Source organism: Amblyomma mixtum, chromosome 9 (genome assembly GCF_055824585.1).
Source record: "Amblyomma mixtum isolate Tamu chromosome 9, ASM5582458v1, whole genome shotgun sequence".
NCBI lineage: Eukaryota > Metazoa > Arthropoda > Arachnida > Ixodida > Ixodidae > Amblyomma > Amblyomma mixtum.
The window spans coordinates 48,164,284-48,184,344 of record NC_143020.1 but is presented as its reverse complement, the minus strand read 5'-3'; the positions used below and the strand labels follow the sequence as shown (position 1 = coordinate 48,184,344).

At 43.4% G+C, this 20,061-nt stretch overlaps 1 protein-coding gene across 1 annotated transcript; it reads right to left on the bottom strand.

The window, feature by feature from the left end:
* Positions 1-200: 200 nt before the first annotated feature.
* Positions 201-12,797, bottom strand: LOC149328920 (rab-like protein 2A). Its single transcript, XM_089562000.1, has 8 exons — positions 12,491-12,797; positions 8,468-8,497; positions 8,163-8,242; positions 6,613-6,692; positions 5,341-5,452; positions 4,127-4,224; positions 1,837-1,920; positions 201-410 (listed from the first exon to the last, which is right to left on the bottom strand). The coding sequence occupies exons 1-8, from the start codon at positions 12,631-12,633 to the stop codon at positions 336-338; spliced, it is 702 nt and encodes a 233-aa protein (XP_089418126.1). The 5' UTR covers positions 12,634-12,797; the 3' UTR covers positions 201-335.
* Between the last annotated feature and the right edge of the window lie 7,264 nt (positions 12,798-20,061).

The window sequence follows — 20,061 nt, the reverse complement described above, 5'->3', positions numbered from 1 at the left end:
TTAAAAAAAAAAGGGGGCTTTTGTTTCTCATGTTTCTGCCTCATCCAATCTCCGGAACAATGTACAGTTCGTAACGGAGAAAGTGAGTGATAGCATCTACTATTAACACACAGCAGGCTTCATTTCATTGTTTGCCTTTATTGCAAAATGCATATTATTTCGTAATTTCCCTAAGAAATACTGCATTTTTGTTACTTAAAGTCAAGTACTCACAACTGGTGAATTGATGTACAGCACCACAATCGAAGGCACGCTGAAAATATTTCCATATATACAGCTGAAAGGCGGCAAATACCACCTCAAGCGAATGCTTGTTTCGTTACGCCACTTTCATCTTACGCCGGTTTAACAGACGCGCTTCCACCGGATGTTGAAGACGTGTCCTCGGTTTCGCCATCACTGCTGAACCCCTGAAATGAAAGTCGACTTATGAGGAAAAGCCTACGGGAACAAAATAATGCAGTGTTTGTGTCAAATCATCATTTCGACAATGGTCTACATTAATAGCCATAGTATGCATTAATTCTTGTCGTTTCCACGTCACTACGTCCTCTCTCATCGGTCCCTGTTCCCGGTGACGTAGGTCATAGTGGCAGGCCGTAGCGGTTGAAGCCATGCTGGTAGTAGAAGAAAGACACCCATGAGCCAACTGACATTAATACGCCCACGCCCATGCCGCACACGTGGTCTGGCGCCAACGCTGACCAGTTTCAGTGAACGACAACGCGTTTAACACGTCTGACGAGCTTTATCATCGCTAATTGTGGCTTGGGAAATAATCTGTTTGGTGGTTGTGCAACGAGGTATTGTTTTTTTTTCTGAGGTTTACGTCCCATAGTTACTCGGCATGGGGACGGGGTTTAGTGGAGAGCTCCGGATAATTTCTACCTGGAATTCTTTAACGCGCACCGACATCGAACAGTACACGGGTCTCTAGCATTTCGCCTTCATAGAAAGGCGACCGCCGCGGCCGCGATCGAATCCGCGTTTTGCGAAGAAGTAGTGGTCTTAGTTTTATTCTCAGGTGTATTGTGTACATTTTCGTCCGTTTCTATTTTGCACTGCCTATATTGTTCCTTACACCTATTTCTTAGAGGTGTAACCTTTTTTATTTTTGCTTGCTTTCGTTGCGCACTGCTTATATTGAGAAGTGGTATGCATTTAAAGTGGACGCGTGTTTGTGAATTCGGGCGAAAGTTCATGAAACGACGAATGGTTGCTGGTCTGTCCCATTTGTTGAACTTACTACTCCCTCTGGTCTAACAGCAATCTATCAGGCGGTAGATGAGAGTAGGCTCGGTTATGATGGCAGATGTTTGTAACCGCGAGCCTTTTGCGAAATAATTTCTCTTTGCCTGGATTAGAAAGTCCCAAGAAGAAGCCATACGTGTTTTTTGAAGAATGTGCGAACGATGAAGCCTCATATCTTCGCATGACTTTTGCAGCAGGTTTGAACAAATTATACATTTCTAATTTCTGAGTGTTGTCCTCCGTTTTCAGTCAATGTAGCGGTTTTCGGCAGCACAAAAAAAAATGCTCCTCGAAAATGTAGGGAAAGCCAGAAATACTCCTAGCAAGTGAGTGAAATCATTTGGATTGCTATTTTTATATTTTGATAAAACCTCGAGCTATACTCACTACAAAAGACGAGACTTTTAAACTAAAACAGCATGTAAGCAGGCAACGGTACACTGCGCCCGACTTCAGCAAAGCGCAATTTCCGGAGAGTAGCATAACCACAAAGTGTACTACCTATATTTGGTGAGTCTTTTTTGCCTCCGCACATCGGCAATAAAAAGCTCGCTGAAATTGCCGCACTTCGCACAAATCACGCACCTCGAGTTCTTGCAGGACTTGGTCTACAAAGTCAGTAGGATCCTTGCGGTAGCTGTAGGCAGCTGCTATGGCTTCTCGAAACACCTGCATGCATTGACGACGAAATAATTAGCAACGGCTTTCTCTCCTCACACTGTCGTTTCAAAAGGCTTCTGTGCATAAGAGACCCATGGATAGCAATTTTTTCCAGCAGTGACCAGAACGCGGTATTTTTTGGTCAAGACGTGCTATTATATAATGCTAATAGCGTTGGTGGTGGTGTTTACAAGGAATAAAATCTCTGCTATGGCTATTACTATACTATAACCTATTGTTAATAGCAAAGACCGTAGACCGGACTCACTTCTCGTGTCCCGTCTACGTACTGTGCTGTGAACATCAGGATGGAAAACCAACAAGGCCAAGTTGCTGTTCTGACCCTTTATAAAATGTGGCTGTGACTGCATTACTGTAGGGCTCTTGCGCACTGCACGTATAAGGTATGCATCCTAATGACTGTAATAAAGACCTGCCTTGTGTACCCGGAATCATGCTTTGCGTACCCCGTGACTGGTCGGATGAGCCGTCTCTTGGTATTGGTTAGGAGATAAGCCCAAATGGCCGTGCTCTAGAAGATTTGCGGTAAGCAGGCTGGTGCTGGATCATGGCATGATGCAGGGTTCTTTTCATGTCATTGGTGTAGAAAATGATACATTCGAGGCATAATCGGGCGCTAGTTTAATCGTACTGCTCTATAGAGGTTGTTCCTGATAGACGGGTTTCACTTCTACCAGGTAAAATAACGCCTGATTATTTACTGGAAGCTGCACAGTCGCATGTGTCTGATAATTCCTCCTTTGACTTCCTCATCTACGCCCGAGCATTGAAAGCAGCACTTCAAGATGTAGGTAAAGAAAGTTGTGCTTCGTGGCAGGCTTGCAAAATTAGTTGTGGCTGTGTGAAGTTGTCTTTAACCATTCACTCTGTGGGAAAACCTTTCACGCTATGTAAATTATAACCCTTGTTTCACACTTGCCTGCAGCAACTTGTGTATTTAAAGCTCGAACAAAGATAGAAGTATAGAAGTATAAGTAGGACATGAGAGACGTTATAAGAAATAATATTTTAATTCAAATTTTAAAGCGCGACCTTTCACATACGTGACGCACGAAGCGAGATGAGGTACACGAAGTGATGGAGATAGTTCAGGAGTTCTCTTAGGATCGCCGCGGCACCACGTCACCTATCCGTAATTCCAAAGAGAGAACTTGAGTTCACAACTCTTCAATAGAGCCTGAGTGGTCATGAATTTACGATGACCGGGATATTTAATTTCGTCTAAAGATCTAAAATTTGTCCCGCACGGTTGTGAAGCTGTTCTGGAAACTTTTAAGCACGACACTGTAATGGAGCGTTTTTTTTTGTCATCATTTTCTGATGCACGACAAACGCCCGCAAAAAATGTAACGAATTCTTGTGTCCGACATGCAGGTTTGTTTCATTTCCTTTCCGGCTGCTATAGCTGAGTGAACGGAGCACAGAAAGTTGGGGAAGTCAGTTTGGTTGCATTATGATACCGCGGAAAAGAGAAGACTAAAGACGTAGTAATGGCACTTCCAGCGCTGACTCAAATGTAATTTTATTACTCACACGCATATCTTTATACCTGTTTCGTAAAAAAAAAAAAAGGTCACCGCTCCATCTTTCTTGCCTACAAATATGCTGCACTTCTTGAAACATAGTTTTCCGGTGCCCAAATGGTTATTTATTCAACTTTTTTTACTTCTTCATGGTCGTTCATTGCGCCCAGAGGTAGAAACAAAAGCATAAACGTGCCTGCAGAACAAAGAGAATCCCAAAACTCTTCAGAAAGTGTTATTTGGCAAGCTGGCAATAAAAAAAAAACGTTAATATTCCTTACTTTCCTCACTCATGCGAATGTAGCCCTATCATTCGGAGATCGAACGTACCCCCTTGTACGTTAAAAAAAGGGACATGTAAAACAAGGCAGAGTCGTCAAAACAATCATCACGAACGGCAAGTCCTCAATGTAAGAGTGGAACAGTGGAACAGGGGAGATGGGAGCAACCACATGGGGAGGGTGGGATGAGCGACAGGTCTCTCAGCGACACCCTCGCCCGCACAGGGGGCACAGATGTCACAACTTTCCTGCCCTCAGTATTAAAGCACCGAGCATCTATATCCACACTTATCGCCAGTCTTGGTGTACGCCAGTGCCTAGAACGTTGCTAAGCAGGATCCTTTTTTTGTTTCCTGTTTAGAGCATGAATATGCACGCGTCGCAACTCACCTTCACGACATTTGTGCCATCGGAGGCAGACACAAAATAGAAAGGCATTCCGTTCTTCCGGCCGAAGTTGAAACTTTTTTGCACGACTGTTGTATCGGCTAAAAAAAAGAAAGAAACAGTTGGTGCTGCTTTCAGCAGGCCACATTAAAACGAGCGAAGAAACGAAACATGGAAAGATAATGAAATCGTGCAAATTCCTTTATTCGATTTGAGAGTCACGATAATCGCCTAAGCTAAATCTACGAAGAATTCGTTTTATAGACTCTCAATTTATATAATTCGCTTTATATATTCGCTTGGGTTATGAAAAGTACTGCTCACGGACCCCTAGTATATTTCGAGTGTGCAGAACCATTGGAACTAAGTGACCTTCCTTAATTTTGGGACATTATTTTAAGACAGGAAAACACTAATCTCGGTTTCACCGGTAGAAACAAAAGCATAAACATGCCAGCCCAACAAAGAGAATCCCAAAACTCTTCAGAAAGTCTGTTATTTGGCAAGCTGGCAATAAAAAAATACGTTAAGATTCCTTACTTTCCTCACTTATGCGAATGTAGTACTATCATTCGGAGATCAAAAGCAAACTTATATATGTATATATTTTCATTTCTAACACAATGCAATTTTTACGGTTGAAAATGCAATGCCTCTTCTTTCTGTCTGAAAATTCCGCTGTAAACGGCTTTCTTATTCTTGCCAGAAAATCATGGTGTGCGTGTATTACAACGTTCAAAGAGAGCCACGTATAATTCATGCAGCGCGATGCTTTGGTACCATTGCTGGAACAACTGCTATGCTCGATTGTGCACTTGCTGATTTAGATATGTTTGTTAGGAGGCACAAACCGTAAATACAGTAAAAACTACCAGCTAAAATCTCTCCACGGTTTTCGGCAAATAAGCGCAGTCAAAAAATCTTCGTGCATATACTTCAGAAAATTATGGACATGTATTTAAAATGCAGGTTTCTTATGTACATATTTTGTCAGTGATGTTCCTAACAATACGCCGTAAAAGCAAATGACGCAGCACCAATTATTGATCTTGAAATGCCGTATCACCCTGTCCATCATGCCACCTCCCGACATTTCCACTTTTTGCTGTGTGACTACGATGAAACCAGTTCTTTGCTACATAGCAAGCATGCAGTGCTTACATGGTGGAGTGCTTTTCTATTCTGAACGTACTCAGCATTCACTATGAGGGGCTCACCATCTATTTTGTTGGCGACGCAAAAGCACGGGATTCCCGGCCGGTGCTCCCGAAGCTCCTTGTGCCAGTTCGGAAGATTTTTGTAGGTAATCTTCCGCGTTACGTCGAAAACCTAATTAGGGAAGAAGAAAGCGAGAACCCCTTTGAGTTAGCTGGTAAAAAAATGCTAGCTTTAAAACCAGGATCTCAAAAAGGTATCAGTGTTATTTTGACACCGAAAATATTAGCTTCAAGTTGTTGCTCAGGACTGATACCCAGCAATGCGCTATGAATACAAATGACGGCAGAGTCAACTTGCATCAGTGATCGCGACGACAAGGTGGGGCTCTACGAAGAAGAAGCAGTTGCAAAACACAGCTATAAACAGGCAAGAACCCATTATATATATATATATATCTTAAAAAAGGACAGGCTCTGTCCGAAACGTCGACTCCCAATAAACGAAGCGTTTCTCAATTTCGCATCTTATTTTAAACTAGCAACCAAGTACGTTTACCTTATTGTGCTATATATATATATATATATATATATATATATATATATATATATATATATATATATATATATTTATATATATATATATATTATTTTTTTTCATCGTCTCCCGTGTGCTTTTCTTTTGCTTTTACTATGTACAGGTGAATGCCAACCTTTACCTCCCGATTCTTGGCCGATCCCCCAGTGTGGGTACGTGCCATTCTGTCAAAGGCTACAACAACAACAACAACCCTTGCCTGTGCCAGGAAGCTGGCTGGTATTCCATGAGCTCGTCGAATTTCGATGGAGGCGAAATTCTAGAGGCCCGTGTACTGTGCATTGTAAGTGCACGTTAAAGAACCCCAGGTTTTCGAAATTTCTGGAGCCCTTCGCTACGGTGTCCCTCATAGTCTGAGTTGCTTTGGGACATTAAACTCCCTAATCCAAGCCAAACCAAATTTCAGAATAGATCTTTTTTTTTTCTGGTTGTGACTGCAGAATCGCATTTCTGCCTTTAAGTTCACAGCACCCAAGAAACATAAGAGCCATCGGTATAGCTATAAAGACGACGAACTCTCACACTCATGAAAAGGTAGTTTAGCCTTTCCTCCAAAATTCACTTAGTTCCCTTCAAGAATCAGCACTGAACTCTGCTAAAAGTTAAGGGAATAAAACGAATAATATTCGAGTGCTTTCGCACCCCATCGCCTAAATAATGTTTTTTCCATCATTGTAGAAACCATGCAGGATTTCCGGAGGTGAAAAGTTATGAGAGTGTTCACGAAGACTCCTTACCAAAATACATGCGTCCGCCTGGTGGTAGTAGGATGGGTGAAGCGTCTTGAACCGTTCCTGCCCTGCTGTATCCCAGAAGTCTACGAAAATACAATGGAAGCTGTAGCTTAAAAGAGGAAATTCGCAAAAATCTTTGCAAGTGCTAAGAAGCAAGAAAGCAATGTGAAGCGTAACACGTTACAGTAATGCTAGTACAGCCGTAAACGAATAGCATTGCTGCGCTCTTCGATAACTAATCACCTGAACACCGGAGCCACACCCGCGGTCATCATCTCTAAACTGCTCCTATATCAGACAGTTTGCGTTAAGTGGGTGTGATGAGCGACGAGTTGCTCAGTGGTCGATAAACTGTCACCAAATTCTTGATAACGACAGCCGAGAAAACATTCTGCCGAGCTTGCTTAGTGCACACCGACCTATACTTCCTGTTTCAAACAACCTGGCATTTAATGGCTGCTTAAGTAATCATTCACACAGCAACGTACTGTAGATGATAGGTTGCGGTTGCCAATGGATCGGTCAAGATATCACGGAACTATTTCATGGAGCAAATATTTGCTAAATAATGACTTGGTTTGCACAGAATTAGTAAACTTTAAAATTGCTCTTTATAATAGTCTGCTCAAGATCGAAACGTCTTTTTAATCTGAAGAAGTGAATAGGAAACAAAATGTATAATACAATCCGCTCTACGTTCTGCCTAATATACCAGGTGTCCCAGGTAAATGTAACCAAACTTATAAAAAATGTGAAGTGTCCTAGTCCAGTGAAACCAACTGAGGGTTGTTCATAGTCGCGTGGCCTAGTCTTGAGTATTTTTTCGATCTTTAAAGTTAATCAATTAGTTAAGTTTAATTATCTAACTTTTTAATTATTTACTTCAGGAAGAAAGTGTCAATGAGAAACTTTTAGGTCGCCTCGAAAACCCGCTAGTACTGCTGTTTCCGTCAAGTTACGATTTACGTAGCTTCATTTATTGGCCTTAAAAGAAAGTTATCACGTGACCAGCTGCTCGCTCACTTCTCTGCCCCAATGTGCACCCAAAGTCTCATCGAGGAGAGGACTTCAGAAAAAATGGATTTTATTCTTTAAGGCGCGCCTTGGGACGTTGAAGTGGCACAGTTGTCACGTGGAAGCTTTTTCTTATTGTGCGGGTTATGGTTAAAGGCCGGTAAAAAAACTACTTTACGTAATTATTACTTTGCTGCAATTGTCTCAGTAAGCTGTTTCTCAAAGCGATCTACAACTTTTCCACTGAAACTTTGTTCCTCAAGTCAATAATTAAAAAGTTGGTTAATTAAGCTTAACTAATTAGCCAACCTTCAAGAACGAGAAAAATACTGCAGACTAGGTCACGCGACTCTAAACAACCCTAATTTGGTTTCAGACGGCTAAGACATGCCGTATTTTTTAAAAGCTTGGTTACATTTAGCTGGGACACCTGGTATATTGTTTTAGGTAAGCAGAAACCACAGTCGACATAAACACTACTTTGTGGGCGTACGCAAGCCGAAACCATTACTATTATTATTTTTTTCAAACGTGCTTACCTACAATGACGGGCTCGCCTTCGACTTTCGTCTTGTGCCGGTAAAGTGTGAGGGCGTATGTCGAAACTTGGTGGGCTTTGCTGAACGCACAAGCACAGACATGTCACAGTTAAGGACGCACAATTGTGGTTTTAAACCGGTATTTTAAACCCACATATGTACAGGCCAGGAAAAACTGGAGGTGGCATTTTCTAGTGGCCGGTCTGTGTAACACTCCGAAGCATCTGCTCAACGCAAAACCCACCTCATCCGGCTCAATAAAATTATAATGCATAGAAACTCGTGACAAATCTGTAAAAGGATACTAAGCATCCAGCAGAAACCTTTCCACAAGCCTGAAATGAAAAAAAAGAAGGGTGAGTGAACATGTCTATAAATGTTTGCGTGAAACTTCATTGAAAAGACAATGCGCCACATAGTGGGACCTTCGAACTACATAGCACAGATTGTAAGAGTTTCTCCTCTAATGACTGGCAACGTTTAGGAAGCCTCACAAATAAACACATGGCCTTCTCTGCGATTTACGAAACGGTTTAGTATGAAATGTGGAAAGCAAACGTAGTAGCACATAGGGCATTAGCCCAACCGCTGCTTTTGTCTTCGCACGCGCAACGACACTGCCCTTGACGTAGTTCAGAAAATTACATCATGGCAATGTCATTTTACTCTCGTTTCTTTCCTTCTCTTTCTAAACACCTGAACGTAAGAGCTGGTGCCTTGTACAGTGGCAACACTGTGAATTAAAATGCTTGGTTAAATCGATCAGTCAATGCAAGTTCATGGGCTGACATTGCCCCTATGACAACTAAGCTGAGCAACAAGCTCAGTTTTCTATTACGAAGGACGCTAGCGTGATAGAGAATCTGGCTGATTATTAATGCGAAAGTATTTCTAGGCTATCCCAAAACGTGTCCGTGAAACGTGCCCGCAGCAGTTGTAACGCTCTCAGGAGAGGTAGCATCAAACGAGTGGTTCTAATCGAAAGATGATGGTGCGAGAATGCTGCGCAAAAAAATTACGTTCAAAAATTACGTAAAATTGATTGTAAAACATTTTATTCGCCGGAAAGAGCTTGGTAAGAGATCGCGTTAAGTGGTCGAGAGTACATGGCCCTCGACGACTTTGTCAGCCCACTCCACCGCCAAAACTTGCGTTCTGGGGTCAGAGCTAGCCAGCACGGTCTCACAGCGCTCGAGAGAAGGAGCGGTAACTAGATCACCCGGAGGTGGCTCTATTTTGCAGTCCCACAGGATGTGATCGTAGGTGGCACGTTGGCCACAGTGTTTACAGTTTGGGTTGTAAAGATCTGGATAAATGCGCGCGAGGAGTGATGGGGTGCGTATCGATCTCGTCTGTAGACGACGCCACGTAACCTCTTGTTCTTTAGTAAGTCTTTTGTCTGGAGGGGGGGAAATTCTCCTCTCTAGTTTAAAATGATTGGTGAGATCATGATATGTGATCATGGAGTCCTTCGCGAAATTCACGGAGCCAGTCTCATCCACTGCCCGGTCGACGAAACCTCGGGCTTTATTGTGGGCTGCCTCGTTCCCCGGATTCCCCGAATGGGCTGGGACCCATATCAGTTCGGAATTATTTGGTGAGAATTTGGTTGCGTTAAGGATATTAAGAGAGGTGTGTGTAATTCGGTCTTTTGCAAAATTATTGATACCCATTTTGGAGTCACTGAGGAAACATAATTACAGCCAAAAATGTTGAAAAAATGTCGAAATAGCGCGTCGTCGATAAACTGAGTGGACGGCAAAATGGTGGAAAAAGAGATAGAAGAGTGAAAATGAAGTTTGAATCGAATTGAAATGTATTTGATGAGTGATAATTAGTGGAACAAAAAAGTTTCATTGAAATTATCAGCAAAAACCATTGGACCGTTGTATAGGCTGGACGGGGATATAGTAAGTGGACTGAAAAGCAACCCCGGCGACGAACTTGAAAAACCAAAATGGTTGATTGAGATAAAAGAAGGTATAATCGCAGTAAATAAATCGATATTTAATTATAGCATAGCATAATTACACTCATTCAGTGGTTAAATTAATTTACAAACAAAAAGAAAGTGATAAAGAGAGGCAAACAAAAACTACGAGGCCAAGGAGCTCGGAGGCGTCAATGCCTTCGCATTCGCCCAATGTTGTTTGCCGCAGTGATATCTAATTTTTATTCAAGCTTTACCTGTTTACGCTGTGTTAATTATGGCACCCGCGCTGCTACGAATCCGTGTGTTCATGACCTGACATCCTTATCTTATTCGTGCAGATATTGGTTGTTGCCTTCACTATGAGCTGATACGCCGCGGTGGCTCAGTGGTTATGGTGCTCGGCGCTGACCCGAAAGACGCGGGTTCGATTTCGGCCGCGGCGGTTGAATTTCTTTGGAGGAGAAATTCCAGAGGCCCGCGTACTGTGCGATTTCAGTGCACGTTAAAGAACCCCAGGTGGTCGAAATTTCCGGAGCCCTCCACTACGGCGTCTCTCATAGCCTTAGTCGCTTTGGGACGTTAAACCCCATAAACCAAACCAAACCAAACCACACCGATCAGGCATAGCCACCGGAAAAATGGCGCCAGGGCTAGTGGAAGCAAACGTCAAGAAAAACGACGAAAGAGATGTTGCTAGTGGGGTTTGATAATTGTAATAACATCATTAAAACACTATGCAAAAGCCTTTGTTCTTATGTCGGCCCTTGCTAGGTAAAAACTGCTATGTATACATTATATCCCTCATGTAATGCCCCATACCAGGGGCCTTTGAGGTATCAAATAAAAAAAAATATATTTGGTGACAGGTTCTGTTCACTTGACGTTTCACATCGTACCGAATGTTTACGTATTTACACATATTAGACAAGAAGCATTTATTCCTTGAAGACAGAATGAGACAGATGAAAGGGGTTTGAGAAAGCACACTTCTCAGAAATCATGACTGCATATAAGTGACCCAGAGCAAATGGGTCAGTGGCACAATTTCCGACGTCTGGGAAGAGGTTAATGGCACAACGAAAAGAATCCAGCGATTTTCTCACGCGAAGCCCGTCTGCCATGCGTCTGCCATTTTCGGAAAACACCGGCAGCCTTCGGTCAGCAAACGATTGTTGAGGGGTGTTAGAAGTTCGGCAGCATTTATTATTAGGCAAGGATACACCGAAAGGTTTTGTTCTGAAAAGCTGATATACTGTATATGCACAGTTGTCACTCTTCGTGTTCATCGGTGATTTTTTAAATCAGTTATTTTGATGAAGGTGCCATAGGTAGGGCTCGCAAGACAAGTTCTCAAAACAAGTAAGCAGTAGGCCGAAGCTTCTTTTAGCCGGAATCGAAAATGACCCCGAAAATCACGATAGCACCTGTGTTTCGTAAAACGAGCTTCGAGTTAGCTGTGGATTTTCGATTAAGTAGGCAATGGGCTATATAGAGCTCTAAAAGCTGCCTTTAGCGAAGAACAGAGGTTAGAGTCCCCGGTGAGGTGGTGACAGCAGAAAGGGAGTTATTCGGTCCAACATGTATCCGGCCTTATAAAGCCATATTTGAAGTTATATAGAAACAGAGATTTTAGGTGTTGCTCTGTAGGCTCTGCGAGTCGTGTTTAGTTGAAGTAATGAGACATGCTTCAAAAGAATCACTGAAGCATTTTTCCAAGGCTCAGCGTATCCCTCACAGATTTGGTCGGAACAGTCTTCAGTGGCGTGTAACGACTACCTGATGTAATAAATTCCACTGAAATGCTAAAAAGTAGCACGTAAATAAAAAGAACCTAGAATTAAGACGCTCCACTGGTGACAAGTATTAAGCTGCGGATGGAAAATAAGCCATTTCTGGTAGTTTAAAAAGTACAAAAAGCAGAGTGTCATGAAAGGATAATGTTCAGCAAAAAATAATAAAGTAATAAAAGATTAAAAGCGAAGATTTAAGCGTTGTAGTCACCTGCTCAAACACTGCACTGTACGGTTTTTGAACTTAGCATATGCTGTGCGGCATGAAAGTACACGTGTTCATGTAAAACCCTTGTTTTATTACACCTGACTTATCCGGCTTTTGCACGGCTAGAGTAAGCAAATTTACATATTCTTTGTACAACCTAGGCCCATAAAATCCATTTTACCTACAAATTTCCCCGCTTTTGTAAACATTTATCGTCAGCATGTAAAATTAACGAGCATTATGGCTATATGCTTCGCACCTTGGTTGCCAAATGCACTGCATGCCAAATATTAGCAATGCGTAAAGCCTAATTACCATAGGCATGATTGAGGACAGGGTGTCGTCAGTGTTCGAAGACAACTGTGCAGTGAGAGATTACAAGGCAGCATTGACTCACTTGGATTTTCCCACAGCACTGTCACCGAGGCAGATGACCTTTAGCTTTAAAAGCCCCTCCGTGTCATCCTCAGCGCAGCTGTCCGCGGCGCCGTGTCTCACACCGTCATCCGCGCCTCCCGCGTGCATTGCACCGCCGGCCATTTTCCGAGATTGGCACGCCAAACTGCCACGACGCCGACTACGGCGACGCGCTGCGCCGGCGCCACGCAAACAATCAATGATGGACAAGAAATAACGCCGAACGGTAGGCTATAGAGACGCCAAACGCGAAAATATTAAAGCGGCGGGGCAGCGCAGTGATGCGTGGCGCGGCGTGTCCACTCATCGACTGGCGCTATGGCAACGTCCGGCGCGGGTCGGTGCCGGTGGGTCGGCGGGTGACATCTGGTGAGTGCGAGGGGAACTACTCTCCCACTCGCCGACACACATCGGATGGGTCCTACTTCACGACACGCAATGTGTGTTCAAGAATTGAGTGGAAGACGTTTACTCAATTGATTAGAACACAATTCATGGCGCGTTATAGGGCCCCTGTGAAGGCGGCCCTCTCGCCATGTTTCCAAAAGTACAGTCTTTGTCAAAAGTAACCAGGCTGCACGGTTTGCTTCTCATTTGTATAGTAGAGCCTGTACGGCTTTCCTTAAGGTCGAAAAGTTCTTTGAAGGTGAGGACAGGGGTTCTTCTTACCATACAGAGATTTAGAGCTTGAGGGCTGCCATAATAGTTTAAATATACGACTGAGAAGCAAAACCATGCAGCCTGGTTACTTTTGACAAAGACTGTGCATCCATTGCAAGTAAGAATATCGCGTGAGTGGCTTTTGATTAAAATATCTGTTGCGCTGTGGATGACGAAAGCTACTTTGAAAAAGAAAAGAACATCATTTATTTCTTTATTTCATTACTATCAGGGCCGTAGAGGCGTTACCGATAGGAGTGGTAAGTATATTTATACAAACACAAATGCAATAAGGAGAGTTAACACAGGTGATGAAGAAGCGCAGGTTTGAAATCTTGCGGTTCGGAAATGGAGACGATGCCGGCGGGCCTGTGGTTCCAGTCTGAGCTGGTTTTGGGCAAGAAAGAATGTACTGGTTAGATGTACTGGTTAGTTCTGCAACTTGGAACACTCACTTTGAGTCGGTGATCAATACGAGATGATACATAGCTTAGAGCAGTGAAAAGACTTTGTTTTAGCGGTTTTTTTATGCAATATATTTTGTGGAAAGTGAAAAGTAGAAAGATGACGCAGCAGTGAAAGATCTGAAAGGTCTAGAGTTCTCTTCATGAGTGTGACGCTAGACGAACGCGAGTAGTTAGTCAAGACAAAACGGGCTGAACGATTCTGAACTGGTTCTGAAGTGTTAACTTGATGTTAGGGTCCCAGACGCGAAGGCGCATATTCTATTTTGGATCGGACGACCGTTTTGTACATCCTGGCGTCGTTATCATCCTGGCATCATCCTGGCCTCGGCAGCATTACACGGGCAAGACAGTTCAACTTTAATTCATATTAAGGGCAAGACCATGCTCAGCTTCCTGATGATGTCTGAAACATGTTCTTTGTTCCGTTTCTAGCTGTATATTTATTCATATATTTATTTATATTTAATAGAACAGCGTGTTACGCGATTCTGGAGGGAGCTGAAAAGATATCATCGGTACTTACAAAGGCAGAACAAAACCAAGGCAGCCTGCTGCAAAAGAAAGAATAGACACCAAGTTCGAATTAGATCCCTGCAGGAGTGATGCAGAATGTGGTACCATTGCTTGTCAAACTTAGTCATTACTGAGCTTGTTCTAGTCAATTATTTTTCTTGGGGGACACAAAAATACTTCGAACGGTTATTGAGGGGCTGAAATAGAAAACTGCTAACGCATGCTTTTTCTATTACCGTATTCCATTGCGAAGGAAATTATTTCACAAGGGTGGCTTTGTGGTAAAATTTAGTTAATAAAAGAAGGCAAAATAAAGGGGCTTGCTCCTAATTATCTGCGGCGAGCTGGATCTTGTTCATAAATCAAAACACGGCCATTGATATGTAGTAAAATAAACATAACTCCCTTTTCTGTAAAACCTTTTTATAATTAATGTGATGTTTACAAAAACGGCCCCACCTAATAGAGAGTTATAGCATATCGTTACCTTATAACGATTATTGTTCCCGCTAGCCTGGTCAAACGACGTGCGCCGCCACGCACCATAAATTTAAGGAGGAGCATCGGCGGAAGACGCTTGAGCCTGGCTTATAACGTATAACGTGCCACGGAAAAATAAATGGAATATGGACGAAGGCGTGCCCAGGTGGGGGTAGTTCGAAGCGATAAATAATATAACAGACACCGCCAAAAATGCGAACTGTATTAACATGTACGGTAATATTATTCGTTTTTTTTGTTGTTTGCGCGGAAGTTTCACCGCAAAAGTTGTCAGCCGGAAAATGTACCCCAACAGCACAGCTAATCGGCCCAATATCGGAAATGTATTGGTAAAGGCCAGTCTTACAAAGGCCCATAGTGAAACCATTCATTTGCAATATTGGGCCAAATTACCTGAGCTGCTTAGTCGCGGCACGCACCACGGTAACCCGCTCCGTGCGACTAAGGAGGGTTAAAACAAGAACAGGGCGGGTCTGGACTAAGCACACTACTGCCTAGCCAAAGCGTAGCGGCTGCAGCCATTATAGTAACGCCACGTCGGCAACGACCCTGGTAGTACGTGAGTATGGGGGCTACACTACTCGGCGCAGAAACTTCGCCCGTACCTCACCCCTCTTTTTTTTTTGGCCAATGTGGCCAATTTTTTATGCGAGAATTTTCAGCAGCCCATGAAGGCCACGACGGAGCGACAGGGAGTTTGGAAATTTATTTGAGACTTAGCGGATCCGTATTAACTCGACCATAGCGACGCCCTGTGCCCAGAAGTGCAGTGCAAGCGTGCAAAGGCGTCTTTATCCGGCCGCTGCCACTGCATCGAAGTCTCCGCAGCTCAACAGTAAAAAACGGGCTCCTCTTTCTGCTCTTTCCTGCTTGAAACTGCTTGAAAGCGTTTAGAAAGACTCCTTGAAAGCGTTTACAAGAGGGTTTGTCTCATGGTGGGTCCCCCAAGCCAGGATTGCGCCTTCGTGGAGGAGGAGAAGACTAGACCAGAATCCTCGCCTTTTTCAATCCGGTTCGCGAGAGTAAATCAAACCTGTCATGCCGTTTTAACCCATCCCAACCTGGTTCATGTACACGCCCTCCTTGAAAAGCTGTACACCGTGCTAGAAATGCCTGCAGTACAGCTGTGCTACGCAGGCTCTTTATGTACTTTACACCTTCATCTGGAATTAACTGCAACGCTTGAACGCACCCTAACGGGCAACATAGAAGGCCAACGCGGGAAACATTTGTCACCACTTGCGATGCAGCTCTCCTGTTTGGCAAATGTTCCGTGAACAATTACCGGGTCGATAGGGAATGATGTCACATATGGGTGCGTTATAAATTTATTTGCAGATTATGGAATTTCTACACATTAAGAGTCGTTCCGTGATATGAAACGCTTATCACATCAAGGCCCGACCTTTGAGTTATTGCCCTGTTTTTTTTAAATGCCGTTGAAGGCTGATAAAAGCAGAGCTTATACTGTTGCTCGAGGAGGAAGGTGAAGACTAATATAAGGCAGCGAAAAAGCAACGAAAGGGGACGCTGGCCACAGTAGTGGACTACTGGTTTTAGGATTGATCTTACATTTCCAAGGAACAGGGTTTGATCTCAAATGTCGCCACATACCCATCGACTTTCTAGTGGGCAAAAACTTTCCTGTGGTTTCGTGCTCGGTTCCCTTGGATAACGAAGCCGAACTGCACGGCTGCGGGAACAGAAGGAAGGGGTGCTGCGGTGGTTGTACATAGAAGGGCTCGTGCGAATTGTTGACAAATCTGTCACACGTCCGCCATACCCTTAGTAATGCGTTTATTCGGATGATGCCTTGATAGCTGCTCTAATGAGTTCGGCTGGTCCATTGAGCTTAAGTTGAGGACAACGCAGCGAGCTATGGAAATAAAAATGACAGCTTTAAGGTTAAGAGATCGAAAGCAGGCGGAGTTGGTGAGGAGACAAACGCGGGTTATTGAAATCCTAGTCGCAATCAGAGGAAGAGATGGGCTTGCGCAGGGCATGTAATCCGAAGCCAAGATAACCGCTGGTCCTTGAGGGTAACGGAGTGAATTCCAGTTGAAGGCAAGCTTAGAAGGGGGCGCCAGGAAGTTTGGCGGGCGGATGAGACTAAGAAGTTTGCGGGTATGCAATGTTCGCAGCTCGCAAAAGACGGTTAATTGGAGAGACATGGGAGACGCCTTTGGCCTGCATTGCCCGTATTAACCATGATGGTGATACTTTTAAAGTGGTCCTTCATTTTTTAGAAAATCCGATTAACAGGGTCGCAGAGATCTCAGCTATTGCCGGAAAAAGACGACGCTTAGTTCTCATGTCAGGCCTGAGTCATCGAGTAATCGAACTATAGTCCCTGAGACATCAAGTAAACCACAATTTCTGCTGTACAGTCTACGTCCTGTGCATTATCCGCAGTGTTTATGTTTGCTACAAATAATATATTTGGTATTTTCGACACCTGAAATAGCAGTGTGTGTGGCCAGAAACACCAAAAACAAATATACGTGAGCTCACAACGCAGGTATCCCAAAACGTTTTAGTAGAATAAGAGTTGGAAATTTCGCGCCACATTGGATTAAATTTAGAAAAATACAGCCTTGTCCCCATTCATCATAGCCCGCAGGGCACAAAATTTCACTTTAAAATATGCACACCCCGCAGACTGTGGACCAGCTATTGCGGTACCCTTAATTTTGCCCACAAGACATTGCAATTGGAGGTGAAGCATTTTCACTGCAGCTTTACTGCTCACCACATGAGCACATAAACTGGTGTAGGTAGGACACGCTAGCCTGAATGCGGGAAACGGGTGCACACCCCTGTGTAAGTTCTACATAGCAGTTGACGGACCTTCGAAAAAGGAAGACCTACACCTCAGTTGTACTTGCAAGACGCTTAGGAACAGAAATGACCTGGTATCCGGTACTGCATGACAGTGCATCCTATACCTGTGAAGAGCGATATGTACGAACACTTGTTGTCAGCAACAAATGCATCAGGAAACCAGCAAATCTTGTTTTCTGGCGCTTCAGGCGCCAGTTTTGGAATCATATCAGAGAGTCTCATAAGCAGATCGAAAAAATAGTCACGAATGGATGCGTTGTTTGGTGCCAAAAGGGCATTGCCACAGATTTTAATAATTATTTCCAGTCTGTTTTCTCAACTTATCAAGGTGAAAATATTGACGGTTTTGATTGTGATTCCTTCCAACCTTTAGACATTGTATCTGATGAAGGTGTCATTGAAATGCTACTCCGATTACACACGAAGTGTTCTCCCGTCCCAGACGGCATTCCTAATGCCTTTTTGCGGCGCTATGCAGTACCATTGTCTTGTTTTTTGTCCAAAATATTTCGTGTCTCCTTATCTTCTTGCTCCTTGCCGCCTGACTTGCTCGCAGGGAAGGTTATTCCTGTCTGTAAGAATGATGATCGACACTCTGTAAACAACTACCGCCCGATGTCTCTACTGTCATCCTGTTGTAAGCTTATCGAACATATCACTGCCAATCGTATACGTGCAATATTAAACAGTAATAATGCCTTAAACCATGCTCAGCAGGGCTTTAGGAATAGATTATCTACTACTACACAACTGATAATAGCCATTCATAATTTTAGTGCAGCTTTAGACAAGCCAGGCCAAATTGATATTTATTTCTAGATTTCGCCAAAGTCTTTGACAAGGTGCCGCATAGCAAGCTTCTTTTAAAACTGAAACTCATTGGTGTACCACCTCCGCTCATTGCTTGGATTGCAGCTTATCTACAAAACAGAACGCAGTTTGTGGAGATTGGCGGTAGTTGTTCTTCCCCACTCCCTGTAACCTTTGGGGCCCCTCAGGGAAGTGTGCTCGGTCCCCTACTTTTTTATTATATGTAAATGATTTAGTTTCAAGTGTTAATTCAGCTGTCAAGATTGCTCTGTTGGCCGATGACTGCATGATATATACTCCCGTATCTTCTGTTTCTGAGCAGGAACATTTAGATAATGCTCTGCTTAGTGTCGTTTCCTGGAGTGAAAAATGGGGCATGGAAATCAATACTCAAAAGACTGTGCTCTTGAGGATAACAAAGAAGAAAAATCCGTTTCCCTTCAACTAGCACAGTAATGGCGTTTCTGTTAAAGAAGTGCCAAGGTATAAGTATCTTGGTATTGTTCTAAACTCGCAACTAAAATGGAATGACCATATAGATCACATTAAATCCTCAGCTTTACTTAAACTTGGTTTTCTTCGCCATAAACTTAAGGACACACCTAGCAACTGCAAACTATTAGCCTACAATACTCTTATACGAACAAAACTCGAATATGCCGCCATCATTTGACCGACATGCAAAATAAGACATAAGAGAATTAGAAAAAATACAGAGGCGCGCAGTAAGTTTTATATTTAATAAGTACAACAGAACTGGTTCCCCATCTTTGTTAATGGCAGCAAATGATATTAAACGTCTCCACGTCAGATGCAAGATAGCCCGTCTATCCGTCCTTCACCAATTAATCCATGGAAAACTAAGCATCTCTCCAGCCCCCTATGGACAGTTATCTGAAACGCGTAGAACTCGTCGTCATCATAATCACACTTTAGCGCCATACTTCGCGCATACTAATGCTTTTAAATTTTCTTTTTTCCCCAGAACTATTGACGAATGGAACGCCCTGCCTCTACAGGTGACATCGGCTGTTGATTTTGACAAAGCACTTTTTGAGCTATTTTAGATTGTATATTTGCTACACTGTTGTGTGAATGTGTTTTTCTGCCATCCCTGCCTGGACCCAAATGAGGGACTGTAGTATTGTGAAAATAAATAAAATAAAATAAATTTCCCGTCGCAACCACGCACCGGTAGCGCATTACTGCTGATACTATTACTTCGACACAAAACCCAAAGGCTTGTAGAATTGTAGCAGGAAAATATATCTATTCGCCTTCGAGCATCCACCCATGGCCTAGCGACGTTCACCCACCGTACACCAGTACACCTCCACTCTGCACACTTCCCCAACGTCCGAAGCTCCACCCGCCAGGAACCAAAGGTGAAATAAAGAACAATGACGCGATGGAAAGAGAACCAATGTGAAATGAATGTACAATCAGTACTACTATCCCAGGAACGCACAAGTAAGCTAAACTGGGCTAGTCGGAGCAATTGCATCTTAGAAAAACGTAGCGCGAAAAACGAGACACAATCGTCGTGCCCAATGATATGTATCCGGAAAAGCCAACGTTGCAATGGAAAAGAATTTTCGCCAGGTTTCTAAAAAAGCAGCCCAGGTCAAGCAGAGGGCGATATCTCTGCTCGAAGAGATGTCGCTGGATCGCCCAACGAAAGCTGTCAAGGGCGCAAAAGTGTCGCAGTTGGACATTTTTGTCTCATTCATAACACATAAGCCTGACCTTCCGTTCAGGG